The sequence below is a fragment of the Carya illinoinensis genome, chromosome 7, assembly GCF_018687715.1.
Source record: "Carya illinoinensis cultivar Pawnee chromosome 7, C.illinoinensisPawnee_v1, whole genome shotgun sequence".
NCBI classification, from domain to species: domain Eukaryota; kingdom Viridiplantae; phylum Streptophyta; class Magnoliopsida; order Fagales; family Juglandaceae; genus Carya; species Carya illinoinensis.
This window is the reverse complement of record NC_056758.1, coordinates 16217911-16240121: the sequence shown is the minus strand read 5'-3', so window position 1 is coordinate 16240121 and position 22211 is coordinate 16217911. Positions and strand designations below refer to the sequence as shown.

Below are 22211 nucleotides of genomic sequence, written 5' to 3'. Positions count from 1 at the left end.
GAACCCTAATAGCCAACTTTGAGCCAATAAACACACGTAGCATTTTCTTTTCATATGCCCACATCATCTATGCCTCTCCACATTAGAGTATAGCCTATACACTGATTTTTCTACCCTTTTTACTTCCAAGTGTATACTAGGATTGGAATTTACATTTTCTTTCTTTTGTTTTATCGTTTTTAATCAAAAAACAAAATGAGAACAGTACAAGCTGCAAAGTGTTCAATTGAGTGAGCTTCAAAAATAAAAGTCAAGGTTGGGTAGAAATGGAAAGAATACAAAAGTAGCGTGTTTTTATTCATCAAATTGTTGAAAAAAAAGAGAGAAGAAGAAGGAGAAGGAAAAGCATTATTATTCGATGATATGAAAAGTCTGAAAGTACATCAACTAAGAAGTGTGGTCTACTGAGATATTTAATAAGATTCCCTTTGTATGTACTTGGAAGTTTTTAAATCATTTTCATCCTTTTTTTTCATATTGCCCTAAACTCAAGCCATGTTATAACCTTTTGTTTTGACCATTCTTATCCTAAGTAAGTTTTTGGAAAGTGTGATGGAAGTCTCATTTGTCAATGTTCTTATCATAAGATTAATATTTGCTTGTTGTTTGTACATAATTGCCTAATTCCCCATGAGAGTGTGTGTACACCCATTGTCAACTCCATAGAGAGAATCCTCACACGAAACACCTTTATACCTGTAAGTTATGGAGTTGAACATTTCGCTTGAGATGTTTTTGATGTTGCATGTGTCAGGGCTTCTGGTTAGATGGATATAGTTTGTAACACACACACACACACTGTGAATTACTATAGGTGGATTGCTTGTAATAGGGTTATTGAATTCTTAAGATTGCTTTGATATGTGAATCTGCAAAGTGTGACTTTGTAGCCTTCGTGTTATTTTATTTTGGTCTCTTTCGTTGTTTTGGCTTGAAAATTGCTAGGGACTAGCAATGAGTAAGTTTGGGGGTTATGATTGAGCTGAGTTATTGCATATTTTATACATCTAAAACTAATATATTTTATTTATTTCATTACATTATTATTAGTTTTAGATGAAAAAATGGTTAAGATGCATAAATCTAAGTTGTGATTTAAATTGGTTAATAGTATGGTTTATACTTAATTTTATAACTTATGATTTAATTGGGCAATGTTCTTTCACATGCACAACATATTATTGATATTCTATTCTTCCTTTTTATTTTATTTTATTTTATTTCTAATTTCTATTTTGTTTTTTTTTAGGCCAAGAAATGAAAAGCATGAAAAAAAGTGAAAAAAAATCACATTTGCACGTGGGACCCATCTCACTTTTGGATAGAAGGCTAGTGGTTTGGAAGTAAAGTGCATGGGTGCTTTTTAATTTCAAGTGGGACACGCAACAGCAAGAGGGTTCTTTGGGCTGAATTTAGACGCAACACAAAAAGACCTTTTGGGAGTTTTTGATGTGGACCTCATACAATTCAAGAAAATTCGGTCTCTATGCAATATAGGGCATGAGATATATTCAAAGAAAGAGAGGGGAAAGCAGCGCCCTTTTTTGGAGAGAGATTTCTTTGGCTGGTTTTTACGTGGAGAGGACAGACTGAAGAATGAAGAATTTCATGGCCGCCTTTCACTTCAGTTTTTTCTTGAGATTGTTGTTATCCATTATATTTATGAATAACTAAATTTTCAAGTAGAGGTAGGGATGAACTTGCACATTTGATAGTAATTTTAATTTATTTTTAATTTATATATTTAATTTTTAATTACTAAAACTCTTTTGTTTTATTATTCTCAATTCATTATTGATGTTTTCTCTTCCAAATAATCATAAAATTTATTTTGTTTATGGATTCGTATGCTTTTCTATTAAATGGATTAATTCTTTGATTATGTTTGGATCAATTATTTATCTATATTGATTTAATTTTTTTCTACAATATTACTTCCTGAATATATTGTCGTCATTAGATTTTCTCAATATGGATAATAATTTACGTATTTTAAAAGTAGTGAATGATTTTTCAAAGGATTACATATGGTTTAATTTTGGTTTATAAATTTATATCTTCCAATTGAGAATTTTAGGAATTTAGTTCTCAATTGAGTTATTCGATGAATTAAGAATAATTAAAATACCAAATTTGTGTAAGAGATTCCCAACGCTCTACTGTTTGTCAAATTTGAGTACTTCTTCCATTAGTAACTTTGCTTCACTTCAATTTGCATTTAAAATTAATCTTTGTTCTCCATTAATCATTTAATATTTTTCTTTAATTTCTTTATTCCTTCTGTTATTCTTTTAATTTGTCTCTCTGTGGAATCGACACCTCAAAGTTGTGCTACAACTACCTATTATTCTTTAGGCTTAATCAGGTCCAATGAATGGGACTTTTGCCAAATTACTATTTGGTGCTATCGATGTAATCAGACTAGGCATTATACTAGTGATTGCCCAAGAATGGCTCAACATGGAAGGACTAGGCCAATCAGAGGAAGAAAGGGCCAAAGGCAAGTGGTGCAGGAGCGGGTTTACGTCAAGCGAGGATACCTCGAAGACCCAAGAGGCTGGTGTCATTACAAGTATGAACCCTCTTAGTTAATATTAGACATATATTGACAAATAGATTTTGGTCATAAGATTTAACGGGTTTAGTTGCAATAGGGCAAGTTAAGATATTTGGGTACTACACATGTACCTTGTTCGACGGGGGTGCATCCCAGTTGTTTGTGTCTACTACATTTGCTAAGATGTTAAGGCTCAATTGCAAGAACTACTAGCCAAGGCATTTATTAGACCTAATTCGTCTCCCTGGAGAGCACAACTATTATTTTTAAAGAAGAATGAAGAAACCCTTAAGAGGTTTATTAATTACTGGGAACTGAATAAAGTGATAATAAATAACAAACAGCCATTGTCTAGGATCAATGACTTGTTCAATCAATTAAGGGGGGCATCCATATTTTCTAAGATTGACTTGTCAAAAAATACCTTTAGGACAAGGTATGGGCATTTTGGAATTATAAGATACCATCTAAATTAGCTAATGCTCTAGCTGCATTCTTGGACATCATGAATAGAGAGTTTAGACCATTTTTGGACAATTTCATGATAGTATTGATTGAAGACATCTTGGTTTCTCCAAGGGTTCAAAGGACCACATGAACCACTTATGACTAGTGCTGGGGAAGTTAAGTGAACACCAATTGTTCGCCAAACTCGGCAAGTATGAGTTCTAGTTAGAAGAAATTAAGTTAGGTCACGAAATATCCAAAGATGGAGTTGCGGTGGACCGGACCCTAGTAAGATTGAAATGATGTTAGAATGGAAACACCCCACAACGGTGGAGTCCCATGCTGATTGATTCCATGTGTTTACTGGGGTTGAGAGATTCCCTGTATTGATTTAGTGGAGCAATTCCCCATGCTGATTGGGTGGAGAGATTCTACATGTTGACTTGAGTTGAGAGATTCCTCATGTTGATGTGATGGAGAGATTCCAGGTGTTGATTTGAACCTGAGCACAGTGCTCGCCCATTGAGGGGCAAAGTGCCCACAGGCGACTTGCCCACGATCCAGGTTCATTACCCATCTTTGGCCCTCCATGCCTTTCTTTAAGAGTCTCACATAAACTTTGAGGAACCTTATGGGAAAACATCCAAAACTCAAACTTGATAGCACAAGTGAAAGTTAAATCTAGGGTTTGGGTTGAGCAAACCTTTGCAAGCTTCATTGTTCAGGTTATTCGAAATGCTTGTTGGTTGGGCAAATTTCTTTGCTTGCCATGATTGGGCAAGTGTCATTACTCACCATGTTAGTGCAAGTTTCATTGCTCAGCTTTTGCCATCTAATGCTTGGTTACCTGCACAAACGTTGGGCTTCGCCAGGTATGTGCCTCGGGCCAAGTTTCATTGCTCATCCAAAATGCTCCGGTGTGAGCAAGTCAAGTACCCCCATTGCTTCCTTCACTAATACTTGCAAGGGCAGGTGAATCGTTCATAGCCCGGGCAAGCTTTATGGTTACTCGCCTTGGTCGTTGCTCAGGCAAGTTCATTGCTTACCGAGCTCCCTATGTGCAGGCGGGTTACATGCATGCCTTGCTTGTCTTTTGGGTGAGCTACGTTACTCGCTCGAGGCTTTCCAATATCTGACATGGTTGGTGCCTACCATTGCTTTTGTCCCAGGCAAGCTCATTGCTCACCTGGGATTTTCCGAGCAATGACGTGGCATATGTGCCCTCAAGGCTTTTGTCTTGGGCAAGAAAATTGCTTGCTTGGGGCTTTCCGAGCAATTTCACTGGTGTTCCATGCTAGAGCCTGAGATTTCATGAATGAAAGATAAAGCGATCAACGAAATTTAATTGTCTTTGTCATGTAAGAAGGCAAGGGTCCTGTGCTGCAACAACTGGCCAAAGATGCTTGGTGTGGAGTGGGTAGTGTCCATGGTGGATTCCAATGGCTCCGACTTGCTCTGTCTCGACTATTAATCAAGAAAACCACATCCATCTGGGTTGGATAGTGGCTGGCTAGGTGGGTCTTGAAGTCCGATGGTGGGGAGTTGCGGTTCAATGGACTTTGAGTAAGACAGAAGCACTGACAACGTGAGGCAGTGGGAGTAATGAGGATAGCATGTCCATCTGTTTTGCTTTGTTTTGATTCCATCAAACATATAAGCTAATATAAAATGTAAATAGAAAGATATACACATAGATATACATGGTTCAGTATAAAAATCTATGTCCACGGGTTGTTTGTGAGCGAAACCATTATATTCAATGATTTTACAATCTCTCATCACCTCTTGTAGCTCTCAATATAATGGAGGAAAATTAGGGTTCTAAGGAGGTTAAAGTAAATGCCTTCACTATAGAAATCTAGAGGGGAAGCCAATAATCTGCCCTGATTTGTAGAGATTCCCTCTTATTGTAAAGGTTTCTTTCCTCCTTTCAAGTAGTTGAGTCCTATTTTTCTTATATCACTTTCGTCACTTTACTTTTATCCTTAGGCTTCTAATGGGCTGTATCTTAATTGGTTTTATATCCAACAGCGGCCAAGAATAGAGGTTCATCAACTACAAGTTATACCATGAGGCGTACAAGGGATTGAACTAGAGGAAGATGAAGAAAGGATAGATACAAGTTTTTATGCCAATGAGGGTTGAGGAAAGAGGTAGGGTGCAGGTGCTTGGCCTTTGGTGCAGTTACGTGCTGCAGGTGACTTGGTACACGTTGTCCATGCGTTGGGCAAGGCTAGAACTCTCTCACAATTTTCCTTGGTGGCAGCAAGGTTGTGCTGTGGATGAAGAGAGTTTGTGAACGGTTAGGTGCGAACAGAGCAAATGACTTGCCTACTGTCTGTGGCTACGCAGGGAGGAGGTAGGTGGTGGCTGTCTGGGAAGAGTTCAATTGGAGTCACGGCTGTGACAACCCTAGAAAATGGAAAAGTGGTTTACACAATGCATGAGAGCTATGGGTTGTGAGTTTTCAGCTAATTGGGTTATGGGTCAAGCTACACGTGTTGGTCTGTTTCTTGGGTTTGACCCATGGGTCCTACTGTTCTTCTTGGGTACTTGATCTAACCATGGGCCTAGGTAACTAACTCAACTCAAGGTTAACTTCTAAACCAAATAGTTCAGGGCCTAATAACCTTTACGATCCAATTTCTAATCCCCCATAATTAACCTCAATAAAGATGAATTAGAAGCTTAATCAAGTTTTTACCCTAACTTGACCTCCTAATTTAAAAACCTAAATAAAATAATTATTTATGTCTAAATAAACAAATAATTAAAAGTAATAATTACTCTAAAATATTGAAGGATTTTACCTTGTCGATGTAGTTTTTACATTTACATTGTTTACATTCTTAAAGCCATGGTTTAAAGATTTTTGTGAACCCTAGCCATGGCATTTCTCTGCCATAAATGAGGGCTATCAATAAAATTGATAATATCATCCCTCTCCTCTTATAAATAAAAAATAAGAAATAAAAAATAAAAAAAGACAGTTTTTCAACAGCAATGATCAAACCATAGGGCGAGAACGGTCCCTCCCTCCCTCACTGTTGTCCTGAATTTACATTGTTTGGCAGGATGTACTCTGCTCTAAAAAAATTATAGATATGAAACAGCAGCTTTTCACAGCAAACCGTAGGGCGAGAAATAGAAAAATCTCCATTTCTTCAAATGGTACCTCTGAGAAAAGTCTCTCTCAACAAGTAACTTCACATAGGCCTCTGAAACTTCCCATGAACCCACACTCTAAGCATGCTGTTCCCGTTTCGGCGATTCACAGATTTAACACAACAATATTCAAGTTCTAGCTGCAAGGTCCGGAAGAGGATCAAAATAAATAGTAGTCAAAAAACAAGTTTTTTGAGTCTCAATCTCCAAATAATACCAACTATTTGGATATTGAAACTTCAAATGTAGGAAAACCATTGGGAGTTAAAAAATTAACTAATAACAATAAAAATCCCATAAGATCACATTCCTTTCTTTCTAACATAATCAATTAACAACAATCATAGTGTAATGTGAAACTCTAGAGTACAATTACCATCAAGTAAGAAAGAGAGTATACCTCAATGAAGCCTGCGCCCAAAAAGAGATGTCTAACAGTATCTAGACAGAAGAAATAAGAACGGGTTCCATCAGAACGCATGTACTCCCTGAACCCCACTCTTTGGTCTGACTTAAATCGAAGCATAGTCATATCGTAGAGGCCTGAATTATTCAGCTTAACCTTTGTCAGCAGGTGTAAACACAGAATTCCAAATTTGCTACTAATTTAAAACTAGTACATTAAATTCAAACAGAAATCACGATTTTTAACTATTACCATAATCTCTAAATAAAAGTATGCCTCCTGGCTTTAAAACAGAAAAGCACTCCTTGATGGATGTTGGCATCCTCTGGAATGGTACAGCTGATAGAGTGAATACCTAATATGATACAGAAAAAAGAAGCAACTCTGATGTCAAAATTGTATTATTCTTCTCATCAGGTTCGAGTATAGTAGCCGATCATGCACCATGCAGAAGCTCAGGTTTAGGGAAAAAAGGTTTAAGCAGGATTAAACTCACTTAAACAAGGAAGAAAGAAAGTATTAAGATGGCAACTTAGCATGAAGCATCTTTAGGTTCAAAGCAATATATTGCACCATGATTTCAGAATGCACAGCATATTACCACTCCATCACTGGGCAAGTAAGAGTCTCAACCAAGATTAACAAATAGCTGAAAAGTTTATGGAAGCAAATAAAAATGGCAAGAAGCATTAACTATAAGAGATCTTGCTGCAATTTTTAATTCAACTGAACTTCAAAGACAATAACTGCCCCAATTATTACAAAATAATAGATTTCATCTCAAGTTAACAACTTGTAATCCATGAACTCAGAGCTTGCTAGTTTTTATTTCTTTTCATTTAGCATTATATTGTGCTTCTTTCTTTGATCGGTAATGTGAATGTGGGTGTGGATACTGGGTGATATTGACGTAAAGCTCTGTGCATGTGGATGAATTTGTATTAATCATACTATGGTTCAAAAATGTAGCGTTACACTTTCACTGGCAGGAAAACTTTTATCTTGTAAACATCAATATATAAAAGTTAAAATTTCTTACACTACCATATACAAAATCATGTTATCATCTCCCACAAAATAATTAATAAAATATTAGACAGGCACACACAAACATAATTGCATTCTATTTTGGCATTTTCTGTTATATAACTTTTTTTTTCTTATTGGCTTCTTCTTGGAAACATAACATGTTGTGTAGATTTATACATGTGACATGCTATATGTGATGGGTGATGCTGAGTCGTTGATTTGCTTATATGGTACCATTTTCAAAGGGGAGTATAACCTAGCAACCAATTAGGTATTTTTTATAGGTAAAATGATGGGATTTAAGGGGATGAGAAATAATTTAGATTATGTTGCAATCACTAGAAAATAGGCAACAATGTCTCAACCAGATGGCCCAAAAAGCAAATAGCATATCCCAAGCCCCAGACCTGGGGATGCATAAGTTGTACTTGCAAAACAAGAAAGAAATGCCTCGCCAATGGAAATAAGAATCAATCGGATGCATTAGAGGAGGGCTGTTAAGAGACTTGAAAAGATGATACTTAAGAGAACTAAATGCACAAAATCAGCTCCCATCTGTTGCAATATTACATAATAGGCAGCATTAGAAAAAAGCAGTATGCGCACATAAAGGTTTTCACTAAAGAAAATTTTCAACTGGGATGAGTGGCAATTGCTCCTAAAAATCCAAGGGCATATTTCTGTGTATGGATATCAAATTAATCCATTTCAAGTTGCATGGAATTTAAGCACCAGGAATTTGGAAGGGAGATGTGACATCTTAACAACTACCAAATGAAAATAATAATAAAATAAAAAAATTTTTACTGAGATTTTTCTTTTTTCTTTTTTATTTTTTATTTTTTTTTTTATGTCAGGGAATCTCTACAAGGTAGGGCCCTTCGGACCCATCCCTACAAAGTAAACCCCGGTCTGCACCCTCAAAAGTTTCCCTACACGGAACTGGTTAAATCGCTGGCTTTTCATCAGGGGGTGTGGCCCCAAAGGATTGTTTGCACCCATAAGATGTTGAACCTTAGACCTTGAAGGGAGTGATACCCCAATACCAAGGCCTTCACCACTTGGGCCAACCCCTTGGTGTTTTCTACTGAGATTTGTAATGCATGATCATTCAAGTGAATAAAAAAATAATAATAATAATAATTTAAAAAAAAAAAAAAACAAAAGGAGGGAGAAGAGAAGATACAGGGCCCTATTTAAACTTTTTACATTTCTGACATAAACATCCAGGGGCCACCAAGCTACGCGAACTTGAAATTATTTTGGGGAATAAAATGCATACCAAGGTAACAAAATCCACCCCACCAATGCAACAGTGTCTTTCTTTCAATGAATACGCATCATTTCTATTATTCTCTTTAACATCTGGAGAAGCAAAAAAGAAATCTGAAGTATATATTGCATATGGGGACAACAAAAGTACACAGCAATGAGAAGGATGAAAATCAAAACCTGACAAGCAAATTTGCTGCTTTTGAAGAAAAATTTCTTGGCAAGTATGGCAGCCCAACCACTCTGGAAACCCAGTTGTAGAAAAATCACAGCAGAATGTATGGAAACGATGTCTAACAGATGCTACATTAGCGGCAGCTATAATCTCTTCAGCCCTCTCAAGAGTCTCAGTGCTGCAATCGCATGCATACACAATGATGTGTTCATTGCCACTACACAGGAAATGGTAGTCTGTAAGCACTCAGATAGAAAGCCAATAGCATGATCTGGAGTTTACAAAAAAGATCTAGAACATGTCTAAATATAATAGATTTATATCAAACTTCCAACTCACTAAAATGTAATGCAAATTTATCAAGTGTTAAAACTAATTTGAAACTTTTTCTACATGTTTCAACAAAATAGGGAAGTTTAACAAAAACAAGCCATATAGTGATGAGAAATCCATAAAGAGGCCTAGAAATATTTCCAATGATTGATGCACTCAAATTGTGACATCACAGCAAGTTTCCTGAATATTTCCCAAAGCTAATCACCAAAAATAAATCCTCAAGTATTAATTTTCTTGAAAAACTTCAAAATGATAAACTAGAAATGATTTTCGGTGCATACAAAGACTACCTATAGAGCTGTTTACTACAATGATTTAGAAAATACTAATCTACATGAAAATAGCAACTAAAGGAACTGCAATTTAATTTTAAAAAATTTCCAATTAGTCCCTAGGTTTTCATGGGATTCAAACTTGCATCCTAGGTTTCCAAATCCTCAACTTTCATGTGTTTACAATTTAGTCCTAACATCAGAGTTTTGTTGAAACCTTAACATAATAGAAACCACATCACTACCATGCCAAGTTGGCTTAGAAATTTGGAGGCAAAATAACAAATTAGAAAATGTTAATATCATATGGCATCATGAGTACATGAGGATTTTAAGTTTTGTTGTGGAGATTAGGTGTGGGAAAATATACAGGAAACCCTGTGAATGCACCAATTAGTGCAAATAATTTTACATCTCTTCATGGATTCACATATAGATCAACTAGGGGTGGGCAAAAACTCCGCCCACTCTGACTCCACCCGAAATCCGACAAGACTCTGACTCCCGTTTTCGGAAATACTCCCTTAGTCGGAATCGGAGTCTGGAGTCCATGTTGGCTCCAAACTCTGACTCCAAACTCCAACATTTAGACTTAATATATTTAATATTGTAACATAAATAACAGGTAGTTGAGTGGCCTAATGGTGCAACGCCGCGTTTTTCCTATCAACTAAGCCGCGTTTGAGCCCCCTGTGTACGAGATGGTGTATTTTGCAAACTTTTTTTTAGAAACCCTCAAAAGTTCAAACCAACATCGTTTCCACTTCCTACATATTTATCTCTTCATAACCAAAACCCTAAGCCATTTCTCTCCCCCTCCTTCGTTTTCTCATAATTGAAAGTCTCTCTCTTTTCTCTCTTGCCGTCGTTTCCTCCATTTCCCTCTTCCTCCTTCATTTTCTCAAAAATTCTCTTTTGTCTGTTGTCCTCTCACTCAACAAATTTCTTTCATCCTTATTTTCTCTTTGTGCTTGTCTTCCTCTATTGCAATCCAAAACCCTAGGATACAAAAATCCTCTATGAATCTATTTTTTATAATTTTTGCTATTTGTTATTAAAACAAAAGGGAAAAAATCCACGTTTTCTCATAAATGTTTGTTATTTGTTGTTTGTTGTTTTGTTATAATTTTTGTTGTTGCTCTATTCTGTTATAAAAAAATCGTAACATATTTTTTCTTCTGTTATAATTTTTGCGAAATGTTGGGAGACTTTGAGATTACATTGCAAGAGAGAAAACAAGCTATGAATTGTGAAATGTTCTTTGTTGGAATTTTCTTATGTTCTGCTCTTTTTCTTTTTCTTTTTTAAAAACTTTTCTTCTTTCATTCAACTCCGATCAGAGTTCCAACACCCCGACTCCAACTCCAACAACTCTGATTGGAGTTGGAATCCGCTCTGATTCAAAGTCGGACTTGGAGCCCAATTTGGTCTCCGACTTTAATCAGAGTAGTCGGAGTTGGGCTTTCCAACTCCGTCGAAGTCAGAGCCCAACCCTAAGATAAACGCATGATAGGACATGCATCTAAGAAAATTCAAAAAAAAAAAAAAAAAAAAAAAAAAGCCAAAAAAAAACTAAAAACAAAAACATTGAAAATTTGCATCGCATCCTTGCAAGGTGGGGGGTGGGGCCTATTTCCTTTTTTCTACATTTTTGCTTGATATTTCCATTACTATTCTTTTCATTGTTTTTAATGTTCTTTTGGGTTTTTCTAACATATGGCAGTGTCAATCTATGTATGTGACATATCATGTGCGGTCATGGCAATGATGTAGCACAAATTCCATTAGAATTTAGATGAAACCTTGATAGAAGGACTGATTTTCATATGAGATTAGAGAATAGAAAGAAAGGAGGCTGAAAGTTTGGAGCTTTTCGTCCAATTTGGAAACATTGATAGTGATTTCCAATCAGAGGTAAACATTGGGAATCTTCCCTCTTACTTTATGTACACTTTTACATGGGACAGCTAATATGCAATCTAGTCAAAATTTAATTAGATTGAAAGAAAAATATGTCAAAGATATACTTTCCTTCCATGTATACTGACAAAAAAAAAAAAAAAACTTTCCTTCCATGTATCTGTTATGATTGTAGGTTCTATCAATCAGCTCTTTGAAATGACGTTCTTTATTTGCACAAAGTGGAAATTTGCCACATGGATGAGATATTTTTTTTAAAATAAAGCAAACCTCTTTGGGGCTTTTCAGCATGACAGCCATCTTCAAAAAACAAAATTAATATAAGGAAATAGTTTTTTTTTTTTTTTTTTTTTGGGGGGGGGGGGGGGGGGGGTGTCTTGCATTGTTATTTTACATTTTTCGAAAAACAAAATACAAAAGCCTGATTTTCAGCACTTATGGTACCAATGAAAATTATGAGTTGACGTGCAAGCCATGGACCTAAGCATTCCGCCACAGATATTTATGAAAGGTTTAACGGTGCATAACCTTGTACATGGGGTTAATGCGTGTTGGCCAATTAAGATAAGATAATAGAAATCAAATTTATAAATCATGCATGTCATAAGCATAAGTATGTATGTGTCAGATTTCCATCAATATTAAGCATGCAAATATTTAGGAAAAACCTAGTGTTTATTATGTTTATGGTATGGTGTGCTTCTTATTGAGTCTTCAACTCATTTTATTTTCATTTTATATTTTTAACCAACCAAGTTCCATCGATCTCTCTTTATCCTCGAACGTCTGTTCATTGCGCTCCTGCCATAAACACCACATGATGCAAATGGGGATCATCTTCCATACAACCTTTATTTGTTGGTTGCCTCTTAGATTTATCCAACTGGCCAGTACCACCACAACTGTCTCAGGCATAACCCAACCCAAATCAAGTAAGCTAAAAACCTCATTCCATAACCCTCGAGCTACCTCACAATGTAGTAGAAGATGGTCCACAGATTCTCCCTCATTCCTACACATACAACATCAATCTGCAATGATCATCCCCCATTTCCTCAAATTGTCAGTTGGGAGAATCTTACCCAAGGAAGCAATCCACACAAAAAGCACTGCGTTGGGAGGCGCCTTATGTCTCCAAATCCTTTTCCATGGAAACTGAACAGAAGACTCTTGTGCGAGAGACTTGTAAAACGATTGAACCAAGAACAAGCCTTTACCTATAAGTATCCACCACAATAAATCATCATGCTGGTTGCTAAGTTTTATTGAGTAAAAAAGGCTGAAAAAGGCTTCAAAACTGTTCATTTCCCAATCTTGTGCCGCCTGAGAAAAATTAATGTTTCACTAGATTTGTGACAAATATTTTCCTAGATCATGATGGTGGTAAGAATAAAAGTTTCAAAATCCAAGGCAAGTGGGTGATATTTCAGATTTTCTCAGGATGTTGTATTGTTTGAACATGGGTAGTGGCGAGGACAGGTTGCTTTGGACTCACTCTAGGAACAAGAAGTCCACAGTCAGATCATTGTAGAAGGTTATGTTTTGCCAATCCCTTAATTCCTTTCCTTGGAAGTGCATTTAGAGGTGAAATGTACCTCTCAAGGTTGCTTTTTTCAGTTGGCTGGCTTCCAATGGGAAAATCCTGATGGACAATTTAAGAAGGTTGGTCCCATCATTTTGGATTGGTACTTTATGCGTAAAAGGAACGAAGAATCAGCGATCATTTATTACTCCATTGTGAGGTGGTAAAGGTTATATGGGATGAGATTTTTAATAGGACTGTTATTGCTTGGGTGGCTTGCTGGAGAGGTTTCCAAGGTAACCACCTAATCGACGATGTGTGGAAGATAATTCCTTCTGTGGTGTACTTGGCATGAAAGGAACGACCATAACTTTGAAGATAGAGAATGCTTGCTGCAAGAAATTAGATGCTTTTTCTTTCAGACTTTATTCCTTTGGGCTTCTGCTATTGTTCTTGATGGGGCTAATTCTCATGATTTCCTTGTTGCTCTTTCTAGTTCCTAGCTTGTAATTAGGTGTCCTCTCTTGTATAGTCCCTATGTACTTGGGCTATGCCTAATTGCTTGATATAATAAAATATCATCTCACTTATCAAAAACACAAAACCCAAGGAAAAGTAAGCCGAAGTGAGTTTTAACTTATTCGACGCTTCTTCTTCGATTCCAAGAGATTTTGCAAGTTCTTACATCAAGACAGCTGATTTGAGCTCAGAGGCTGTCAAATTCAGAGTTATATTTTAATCAAACTATCATCCTACATAAATTGAAATGAATTTCAAGCTGTTATGCATATCCACACTTGAACACCCATCTTTCAACATTATCTACAACATCTAGGTGACCAGTGCAGGCTAGTAACCACATATGACAAGACTATCTGATATCATACAGTACTTGATGTCATTGGGTCATTTCATTTCATTAATTACATTGAAATTAGGACATTAGAGGTAAGGTAAAAAACATTCAAAACATTTTTTTTATAAGTTCTAGATCATGATATTGTTAACAATTTAGCTGCTTTAAATTTGCGGGAAAATACAGAGTAATGGCTCCCTACCATGTGACAGGTAGCTCTTTCTACCATTACAAACATAATAATAAGTTACCATGAAAAACATAACAAGCACTTTCTAAATCATTTTCTTTTCTTGCTTGGAAATTATATAACTGCTACTGCAATTTCAACCCTGGGTTCAAAGTTTTTTTCTCAACCAGAAGTTCAATCAAGCATTGTAGGAGCAGAATCTTGTGCTTGTTCAATATGTTGTTTCAAAATAGGGAGCTAACATAATAAAATTTCAATTGAAGCCAATTACCTGAATGGATTTTAAGTGTCCAGAATTTAAAAAATCACTACCAAATATTGAATTCAAGTCAAGGCTATCTTGAAGTTACCGTAATACCGTAAAATTGGGAGAGCAGTACTACCATTGCCACATCCCACCTCCAAAACCTTATAATGTTCTCCACATGAGACTAGTTCTGGGAACTCCTTTAGCAAATACCGTCTCTCCTACATCCCAAAAGAGAAAGTAAGACAAGGAAAATTTTTGACAGTAAGATAAGTTCTATTAATGATCTGAAAAAGTGCACGCAGAGAGAGAGGGGGCGGGGGGATACATCAACAACACCTAGTTAGAGAGAGAGAGAGAGAGAGAGAGAGAGAGAGAGAGAGAGAGAGAGATTAGCAAGCTGATGCTAGAGAGACATAAAGCAGCTGTCTTCCATTGGTACAGCATATTAAAGAAGTCTTGGGCAATAAAGCTAAAGCTAATGCATCCCAATGGTAGGATGCAATGGTACAGCCTAAGACAAGAAAATTAAAACAAAGTCTTACATTTACAAGTTCCAATTATGCTGCATGGGAAAAACAAAGCCAAAAGGTATATTACCAACAATAAAATGAAACAAAAGACAGCTCCATAATCTACATGAGGATAAACATCATTAAACTCAAGTCTATATATATATTTTGATTACCTAAAGTCAAATGCATTATAATTATCTTCCGTTTTTAAATACATGATTATTGATGGTGAATAATGAAGGAAGGTCATAAACTACTATCATATAATAATTTAAGCCAAACTGGAAATTCTTGACGTGAAAGGCTAAGCAGCCAAGACACAGGAATTTCAGGCCAAAGAACTTTTCACTGGATCAGCCTTTATGGACTCTTTATTTTAAATAAGTTTTGTGGTATAAAACTGAAAACTGAGTCTAAGGGCTGTAACCTGATTCTTCAAGAAATTATGATAACAACTCAGAAAATAAAGTCTTTTTGGCTATGATATGATTTGAATTCTATTGCACTCTCCTTGATCTTTTAATATCTATAGTACCAACCAAATAGGTCCTTTGTGGGGTTTTCCATATCCATCAAGTATCAAAGCTGAAACATTCTTTTTTTCATAAAATTGTTCAAAAATCAAGAGTTCTTAAGCCCAAGAGATGTTTCAAATGCAACGGGTTAGGGGTAAATTTTGCCAAAAATGACACTGTATAGAGAACACACGAGCCAAAATCTGCCTAGAGAGCATACAATATCCCAAAACCGGCATAGTGATCATACCATAGCCCATAGACCAATAAGAAGACTAGTTGGGGAAGAAGATGCCATTGATGAGCAACTTAATCCTTCTCATAATCCCGTGATTCGTGACAAGCTCAAATGCCATAAATTAACAAACTATTATTGAACTTTTGGAATTGAGAATAACTTCTAACAGGTGAATCCATTGTGTGGAGAACAACGGCAACTAATGGATGAAAGCCACGTAGGGGATATATGTTCTGCAAAGTGGGGCGAGCTGCAGAGGAACATCAAATTGAAGGGTCATCTGTCAAGATCCCCCTCCCCCTCTCTGTCTCTCAAACCGAACCAAAGGAACCCACTTTCTTTTAGATTTCTTCTCTCTATCTCTCTCTCTCTCTCTCTCTCCCCCCCCCCCTTCATTTTATCTCTCACTCTCTATCCACTCACTCCCTCTCATCCTCTCTCTTTGATGAAATTAAGTCTATGACGATGAAGGCTAACCAAAGCTTTGCTGGAGCCTAGCCACTGGTTTATCATTGGTGGAGTGAGATCAAAGAGTGAGAGAGATTGAGGGAAAGACTTGCCAGCATCAATGAAGGCCACTTGCACCAGTGGTATGTGATGGTGATGGATTCCAGGGCTCACGAAAATCGTAGCAGCAACCCCAGCCCTATAAAACTTTCCCAAAATTGAATGTGAAATGGAAAGATTGCATGAATTATATCTAAACAACACTGCCATGAAAGAACTGTCTCCATCTGTTGGCAACCTCAGTGGGCTTCGCATTTTGAATTTAGGAGGTTGTAAAGATCTTATGCATTTACCAAGCAACATGTTTCAGTTGAAGCTCCTAAGGGAACTTTATGCCTATGATTGTTCAAATCTTACTCCATCTTCCTTAATAGTTTTTCCAGCACTGGAAGTTCTCCATCTTAAAACTTTGTCATATCAAAATTGGAGTTCTTTGACACTTAATTGCAATTCCACATTGCAAGAATTACATCTTTCAGGGACTGATATTTTTAGCCTTCCAACAAGCATAAGAACATTTGATGCTTTTAATGTCCTGATCTTGGAGGATTGCAAGAAACTAAAAGGAATTTGAGTTTACTGTTCGAGTTCTGCAGCTGGGTTTATGAAAGGGGGAAGAGGAAAACAGAAGTTGCAGGCTGGGTATTCAGTAAAGATGTTTCGGTGTGGCCAGGTTTAGTGGTGTTTTATGTACTTAGCTGATGTGTCCCCTTCTACTTGGTGTCCGATAAAGTTGCCTTATAGGATGCACCTGTCTAAAGAGGGACTCTTTGGAATTTCATCTAAGGATAAGTTCTGAGGATTACCTTGATTTCTAATCTAGTTTGGAGAGTTAGTTTGAATGGAAATCTTAGGCTCAAGAGTGGATGGTGGTGTTTGTGAAGTTGTTACCAAAGGGGACGGCAGTTCAATGGTAGTAAAGGTTGGAGAAGAAGCAGGTAGGCAAGGAGAACCAAATTGTACTTGGGAATTGATGAAGCCAAAGTCAAGGAAGCAAAATTAACAGGCTGATTACCTGATGGACTTGTACGAGCAATTTCATGGATTGCAGAAATGAGATTTAAAGAGTGGAGAAGTGTGCCGGCATGTTTTATAACATATAGGATTAGAACTTAACCACACCTATGAGAAAGTTTCTGCAAGAATGACATTAGCATATGATTCATCACCCCAAAAAAAAAAAGATAATAACCGTCATAACTTTTATGTTGGCCCATCATCCGATATTATTTAGCAATGCAATATACTCTTCTTTTTGTTTATTTCTTTTTTTAAAAACTGTGATACAGTGTGGTATTCTCTAAATTTGAACTAAGCATTTGCATTTCTATATGTGGAGTTGAGTTGCTTTCTCTAAGAAAATGTCATGATTTACTAAAAATTCGTATACGCAATATAATTTGCTAGAAAAAAATTGTTACCAAATTCTAGATTAAAAAATATTTCATAAAAAACCTTTGCCCATCTAAACGAAATTGACAACAACAAAAAACACCAAATATTTCTCGTAACTTACTAGACTGTTTACAAAACAGCAAAAAATTAATAACATCAATTCCCTTTTTACTGTCTTGTATTGAGCTTTCTCGGCAACCAAACACCCAATAAATAACATTAACAAAGCCCGGACATTTTCGATTGGAAAGTTTTAAAGACATCAGCCTGTACTAAAAGTAAGAGATCGGAACCTTGAAGAATTTGCCGGAGGAGTGACGGACGTGAAACCTTTTCCATGCCGCTGAATCTTCATCTGCAGCTTTTATTGAAGAGGGATTCGAAGATTCGAATGGGAGCAAGTGGCAGCGTAACGACGGATCGTTTTCGACCTCTGCTCTCAGCTCCTCCCACTCGAAGTCCTTGGAGAAGTACTCTGCTGCTTCCATCTTCTCCTAGCCTTACAGTTTCGAAAGGGAAATGAAATGGAATGACATTCATTCTAAATCATTTTTCCGTTTTTCTTGATACCATTCTTTTTTTGTTTTTTGTTAAGCAGAAAGAGAAATCTTGGGGACCGGTCGGGCTACTAAAACCAAAATAACAGCCCTCCAATAACCATGCGCCACGTAAGAAATTTATTGGACAAAATCTGTATCTGCATATGCCCGATCAAAGGACTCTCCCCTCTCTCACTCCTTCGTATTCCCTTTCTCCCTTGCTTTTTCCACTTCATCCCTGAAGCTTTCGACCCCTTCATCCTGCACGGCGCTGGATCCAGACGATGGTAAAGCTCGATCCAGACGGTAATCTCTCTCTATAATCTTTTTCAATTTTTTCTTTTTTAAATTTCTCTATTGGCGCTCTCTCGGTAATTTTTCTCAATTTTGAGTTTTGAAATTTATCTCTAAGTTTTGTTAATGTCATGATTGTCTCTCGGTGATTTTGTTATCTTCTCATTATCAAGGATTTCTCTTCTTAATCTCATGTCTATGACTTCGATGTATTAATTTGAAGGATGGAAATGAAGCCCTAATTAGAACAACAGTGGAGTTTCTTACCAGATTAAAAGAAAAAAAAAAACAACTCTTGATCCTCATTCTAGCCTCTAGTTAGTAGGATAAGGGCAATAAAAAATAACTGGGCGTTTGATAATGGTTTGTTGGAAGAAATTTAGTAATTCTGTTATCCAGATGACTAACACAAGAGGATGGGTGAATTGAGTTGTATTAAAAAAATAACAATTATAAATCAAATATATAATATAAAATATAAACAAAATATGAAATAACAATAAATATAAAGAGTAAGGGTAAAAGAGAAGCAAACTCAGTATGTTAACGAGGTTCGGCCCCACTACCTACGTCCTCGCCTCAAGCTACCCCTTGAGGATTCCCAAATTCACTATTCAACCTCCTTCAGGTGGAGATAGAAACCTATTACACCTTTGAACAACACCGCTACAAAGGATCCGTGTAGAACACCTTCTACACTTGCAATCACCTTACACGTGGTGATTCAACTATTCACCGTATAGAATACTTTCTACACACACAAGGGTTATACATACCATTTTTCTGATACAAGAGCTGATAGTGGGTAGGTTATCAGAAAACACTCCTCAATGAGTGAAATAAGAACAATACATCGCAAACTATATCTCTTAAAATGAATAAGGATTAAGGCTCAATGTTTCGAGAAGAGAGAATGAAAGTTTTGAATGAATGTTGTATGCTCTTGATGTTGTGAATGTGAAGCTCTCAAATAATTTATTTATAGGCATATGAAACTTCATATTCAAATTTAAAAAGATTTACATGTTAAAGACGACATCATTCACTTTTTCAAAAAATTCAAATAAAAGGTTCTTCTTTTTCAATTGTCAAAGACAACATATTCCTTTTTTTAAAAAAAAAATCAAACCTAATATTTTACTTTTGGCATATGACAAAATGAGCACACTTTCCTTTTCAAAAAATTCAAACCTAATCTTTTACTTTTTGCATATGACAAAAGGAGCACACTTTCCTTTTCAAAAAATTCAAACCTAATCTTTTACTTTTTATATATAACAAAATGCGCACACTTTATTTTTCAAATTTTTAGACAAAATCATCTATTTTTTGTATAAGTCTAAAATAGCATCAATTACTTTTGAAAATATTCAAATAAAACATGCACATGTGAAAGATGACAATCAATCATCTTTAATATTTTCAAAGTTCAACCCTTTAATCAAGGCATGCACATATAAAAGATGACAATCAATCATCTTTCAAAATTTTCAAATTTAATTTTCAAAAATATTCATGAATATGTAGAAAATTATTTTAATGCTTTATGATAAAATATTAATTTTGAGCATTAATCCTAATTTCAAATTTTAAGAGATTTACAACATTACTCTATGACTTTAATGTGAACTTATTTCCTTCTCACTCATGCTTGGTTCTTTGATGTGCTTGATTCCATTATGTGAACAACTTGAGCTTGAAACTCCTTTATTCTTTGAATTCATTTGTTATCATCAAAATCCATGTGTAGATTTATAATCACATGAAACTTGAAACCTTGGGTTCAACAATCTCCCCCTTTTTTATGATGACAAATACTTGATAGAACTTGAAACCTGTATTAATACTTAAGCTCCCCCTGAAAATATGCGTTAGTTTTTTAAGTAAAAGTAAAAATATAATTCCAAGCATATATAACAAGTTTAGCAATTTAAACAATGTTAATGTTCTAGTCTAAAACTTCTCCCCCTTTTGGCATCATTAAAAAGGATCAGCAGCAAGTAAATAGACTGAAGAAAATGATGCGTTTAATAGTCACCGTAGATAGTTGAAAAAGGAGCCGTCCGTGACCCGACAAATGCTGCAAAGTCTCGAGACCTAACTCTATGAATTTAGTGTGGCTGGAGATTTAAACAATCGTCTGATGTTGTTGACAAACGTGATTGAAGGCTCTGAGTTGCTATAAAAAATGATCATTTTCATCTATCGGATGCCAAAAAAATAATCGCTTCTTGACCTGAGTTCTGTTTTTCCACAACGATAGAATGGCTGAGCAATTCTCTTCCACTAATGTTCCAGACTTGAATCAGGAACTCTTGACGCATCAATCATCAATCTTCTCTCCTAAGGCCGTCAATACCATGATGGAGCAGTGAACCGTTTTTCTAGTAAGGCTGATTCTGAGATTATTGCAGAATCAAGAATGCTCAGTAGTCAATATGCTGCCTCTGTTACGATCATGTCTCGGAGGTTAATGGTGAGGGTGAGTGAGATTGATCATCTTAACATGCAAATATTTGAATTACGACAGAAGCTTGCTAATAAGGATAGTGAGAATAAAAGGCTAAAGCAAGAAAACCAAGAGTTGAAAAAATTTGCAGATTGGTATGCTCATGATTTGCAACCACGAATAGAGGAGTTGGAACGAGAAAGGGTTCAGATACAAGGTCAACATCGGCAGATAACAGCAGAGGTTCATCGTTTACTAGAAAAATAGAGACAATCTACTGTTAATCTCGCTGGCTTAGTAAGAAAACTTTTGACAATGTGTGTCCAGCATATCTTGTATTTCTTTTGACTAAATAAGATTTGAAGAGACAATAGTTTGTCTTATTCTTTATGCTATTTCTATAAAATCAGTCCTGAAGTTCATGCAATCCGCATCAAGTTTTCATCTCATCTCTATAACTCATCTGCATTCTTTCAGCATTCTCGTTTTAAGCCTTCTATTCTTTTCTCAATGGCTCATTCTTCTAACATTTCTCTAGATCCATCCATGAGGCATTCTGCATCTCAACCTCCTGTCCTTTCTGCAGCTGCCATTGGTGCCATGTTGCAGCAAGAAAATAATAATCTGACTAATAAGTCAGATTCTGATGCTATTTATGACTTGGTGAGTCTTGAGACTCGCTACACTTCCTTTATTGTTGCTTTTTCTCAGCGGCTACAAGCCAAAAATCATGAAGTTAAAAAGCTCAAAGAACAAATTGTTGTACTTCAATGAATTGTTCAAGAGTCTCACACAAGGGAAGGAATCATTCGGCAGAAGAATAAATAGTTGAAATCTTTATTAGATTCTTCATTCCGCTTGCCGGGTCTCATAGATAAGAATGACATGATATTGTATGAAGAGAATGAGCGTCTCAAACATGAGGCTAAGAATCTCAAGTTTATGTAAAAGTATTTAAAAAATCTATCTATATTTTTATTGACTCTAGTCTATCTTTTAAGAGATATTCATAGCATGCATCATACTTATTTCTCTTCTGATCATACATAATCTATCTTCTGGTAAAGGTTTTGTGAAAATATCTGCTAACTGATCGTGTGTGTTTGTGAACTCTAGTACTATATCGTCTTTCTGCACATGATCTCGAAGAAAATGATATCTTATTTCAATATGTTTAGTTCTAGAATGTTGTATTGGGTTCTTTGAAAGATTTATAGCACTTGTATTATCACATTTGATTGGAATGTGATTATACTTGAGTTTAAAATCTTCAAGTTGTTGCTTCATGTAGAGAACTTGAGCACAACAACTACCCACAGCAACACATTCTGCCTCAGCAGTAGATAGTGCAACAGAATTTTGTTT

The 22211-nt window shown here is 36.0% G+C and overlaps 1 protein-coding gene across 3 annotated transcripts; it reads right to left on the bottom strand.

Annotated features, from left to right (window-relative positions):
- Positions 1-5774: 5774 nt before the first annotated feature.
- On the bottom strand, positions 5775-18152 carry LOC122317171 (tRNA N(3)-methylcytidine methyltransferase METTL6). 3 transcript variants are annotated; one of them, XM_043134125.1, is made up of 7 exons: positions 17858-18152; positions 14506-14615; positions 8887-9268; positions 6828-6930; positions 6570-6712; positions 6210-6309; positions 5775-6123 (listed from the first exon to the last, which is right to left on the bottom strand). In XM_043134125.1, exons 1-6 carry the CDS (start codon positions 18050-18052, stop codon positions 6211-6213), a joined length of 1032 nt encoding a protein of 343 aa, XP_042990059.1. In that variant the 5' UTR covers positions 18053-18152; the 3' UTR covers positions 5775-6123; position 6210. The 3 variants fall into 3 exon arrangements, with proteins under 3 accessions (XP_042990059.1, XP_042990060.1, XP_042990058.1); XM_043134126.1 differs by having other exon boundaries at positions 5775-6309; positions 8887-8969; positions 9057-9268; positions 17858-18148; XM_043134124.1 differs by having other exon boundaries at positions 5775-6309; positions 17858-18151.
- Positions 18153-22211: the final 4059 nt, after the last annotated feature.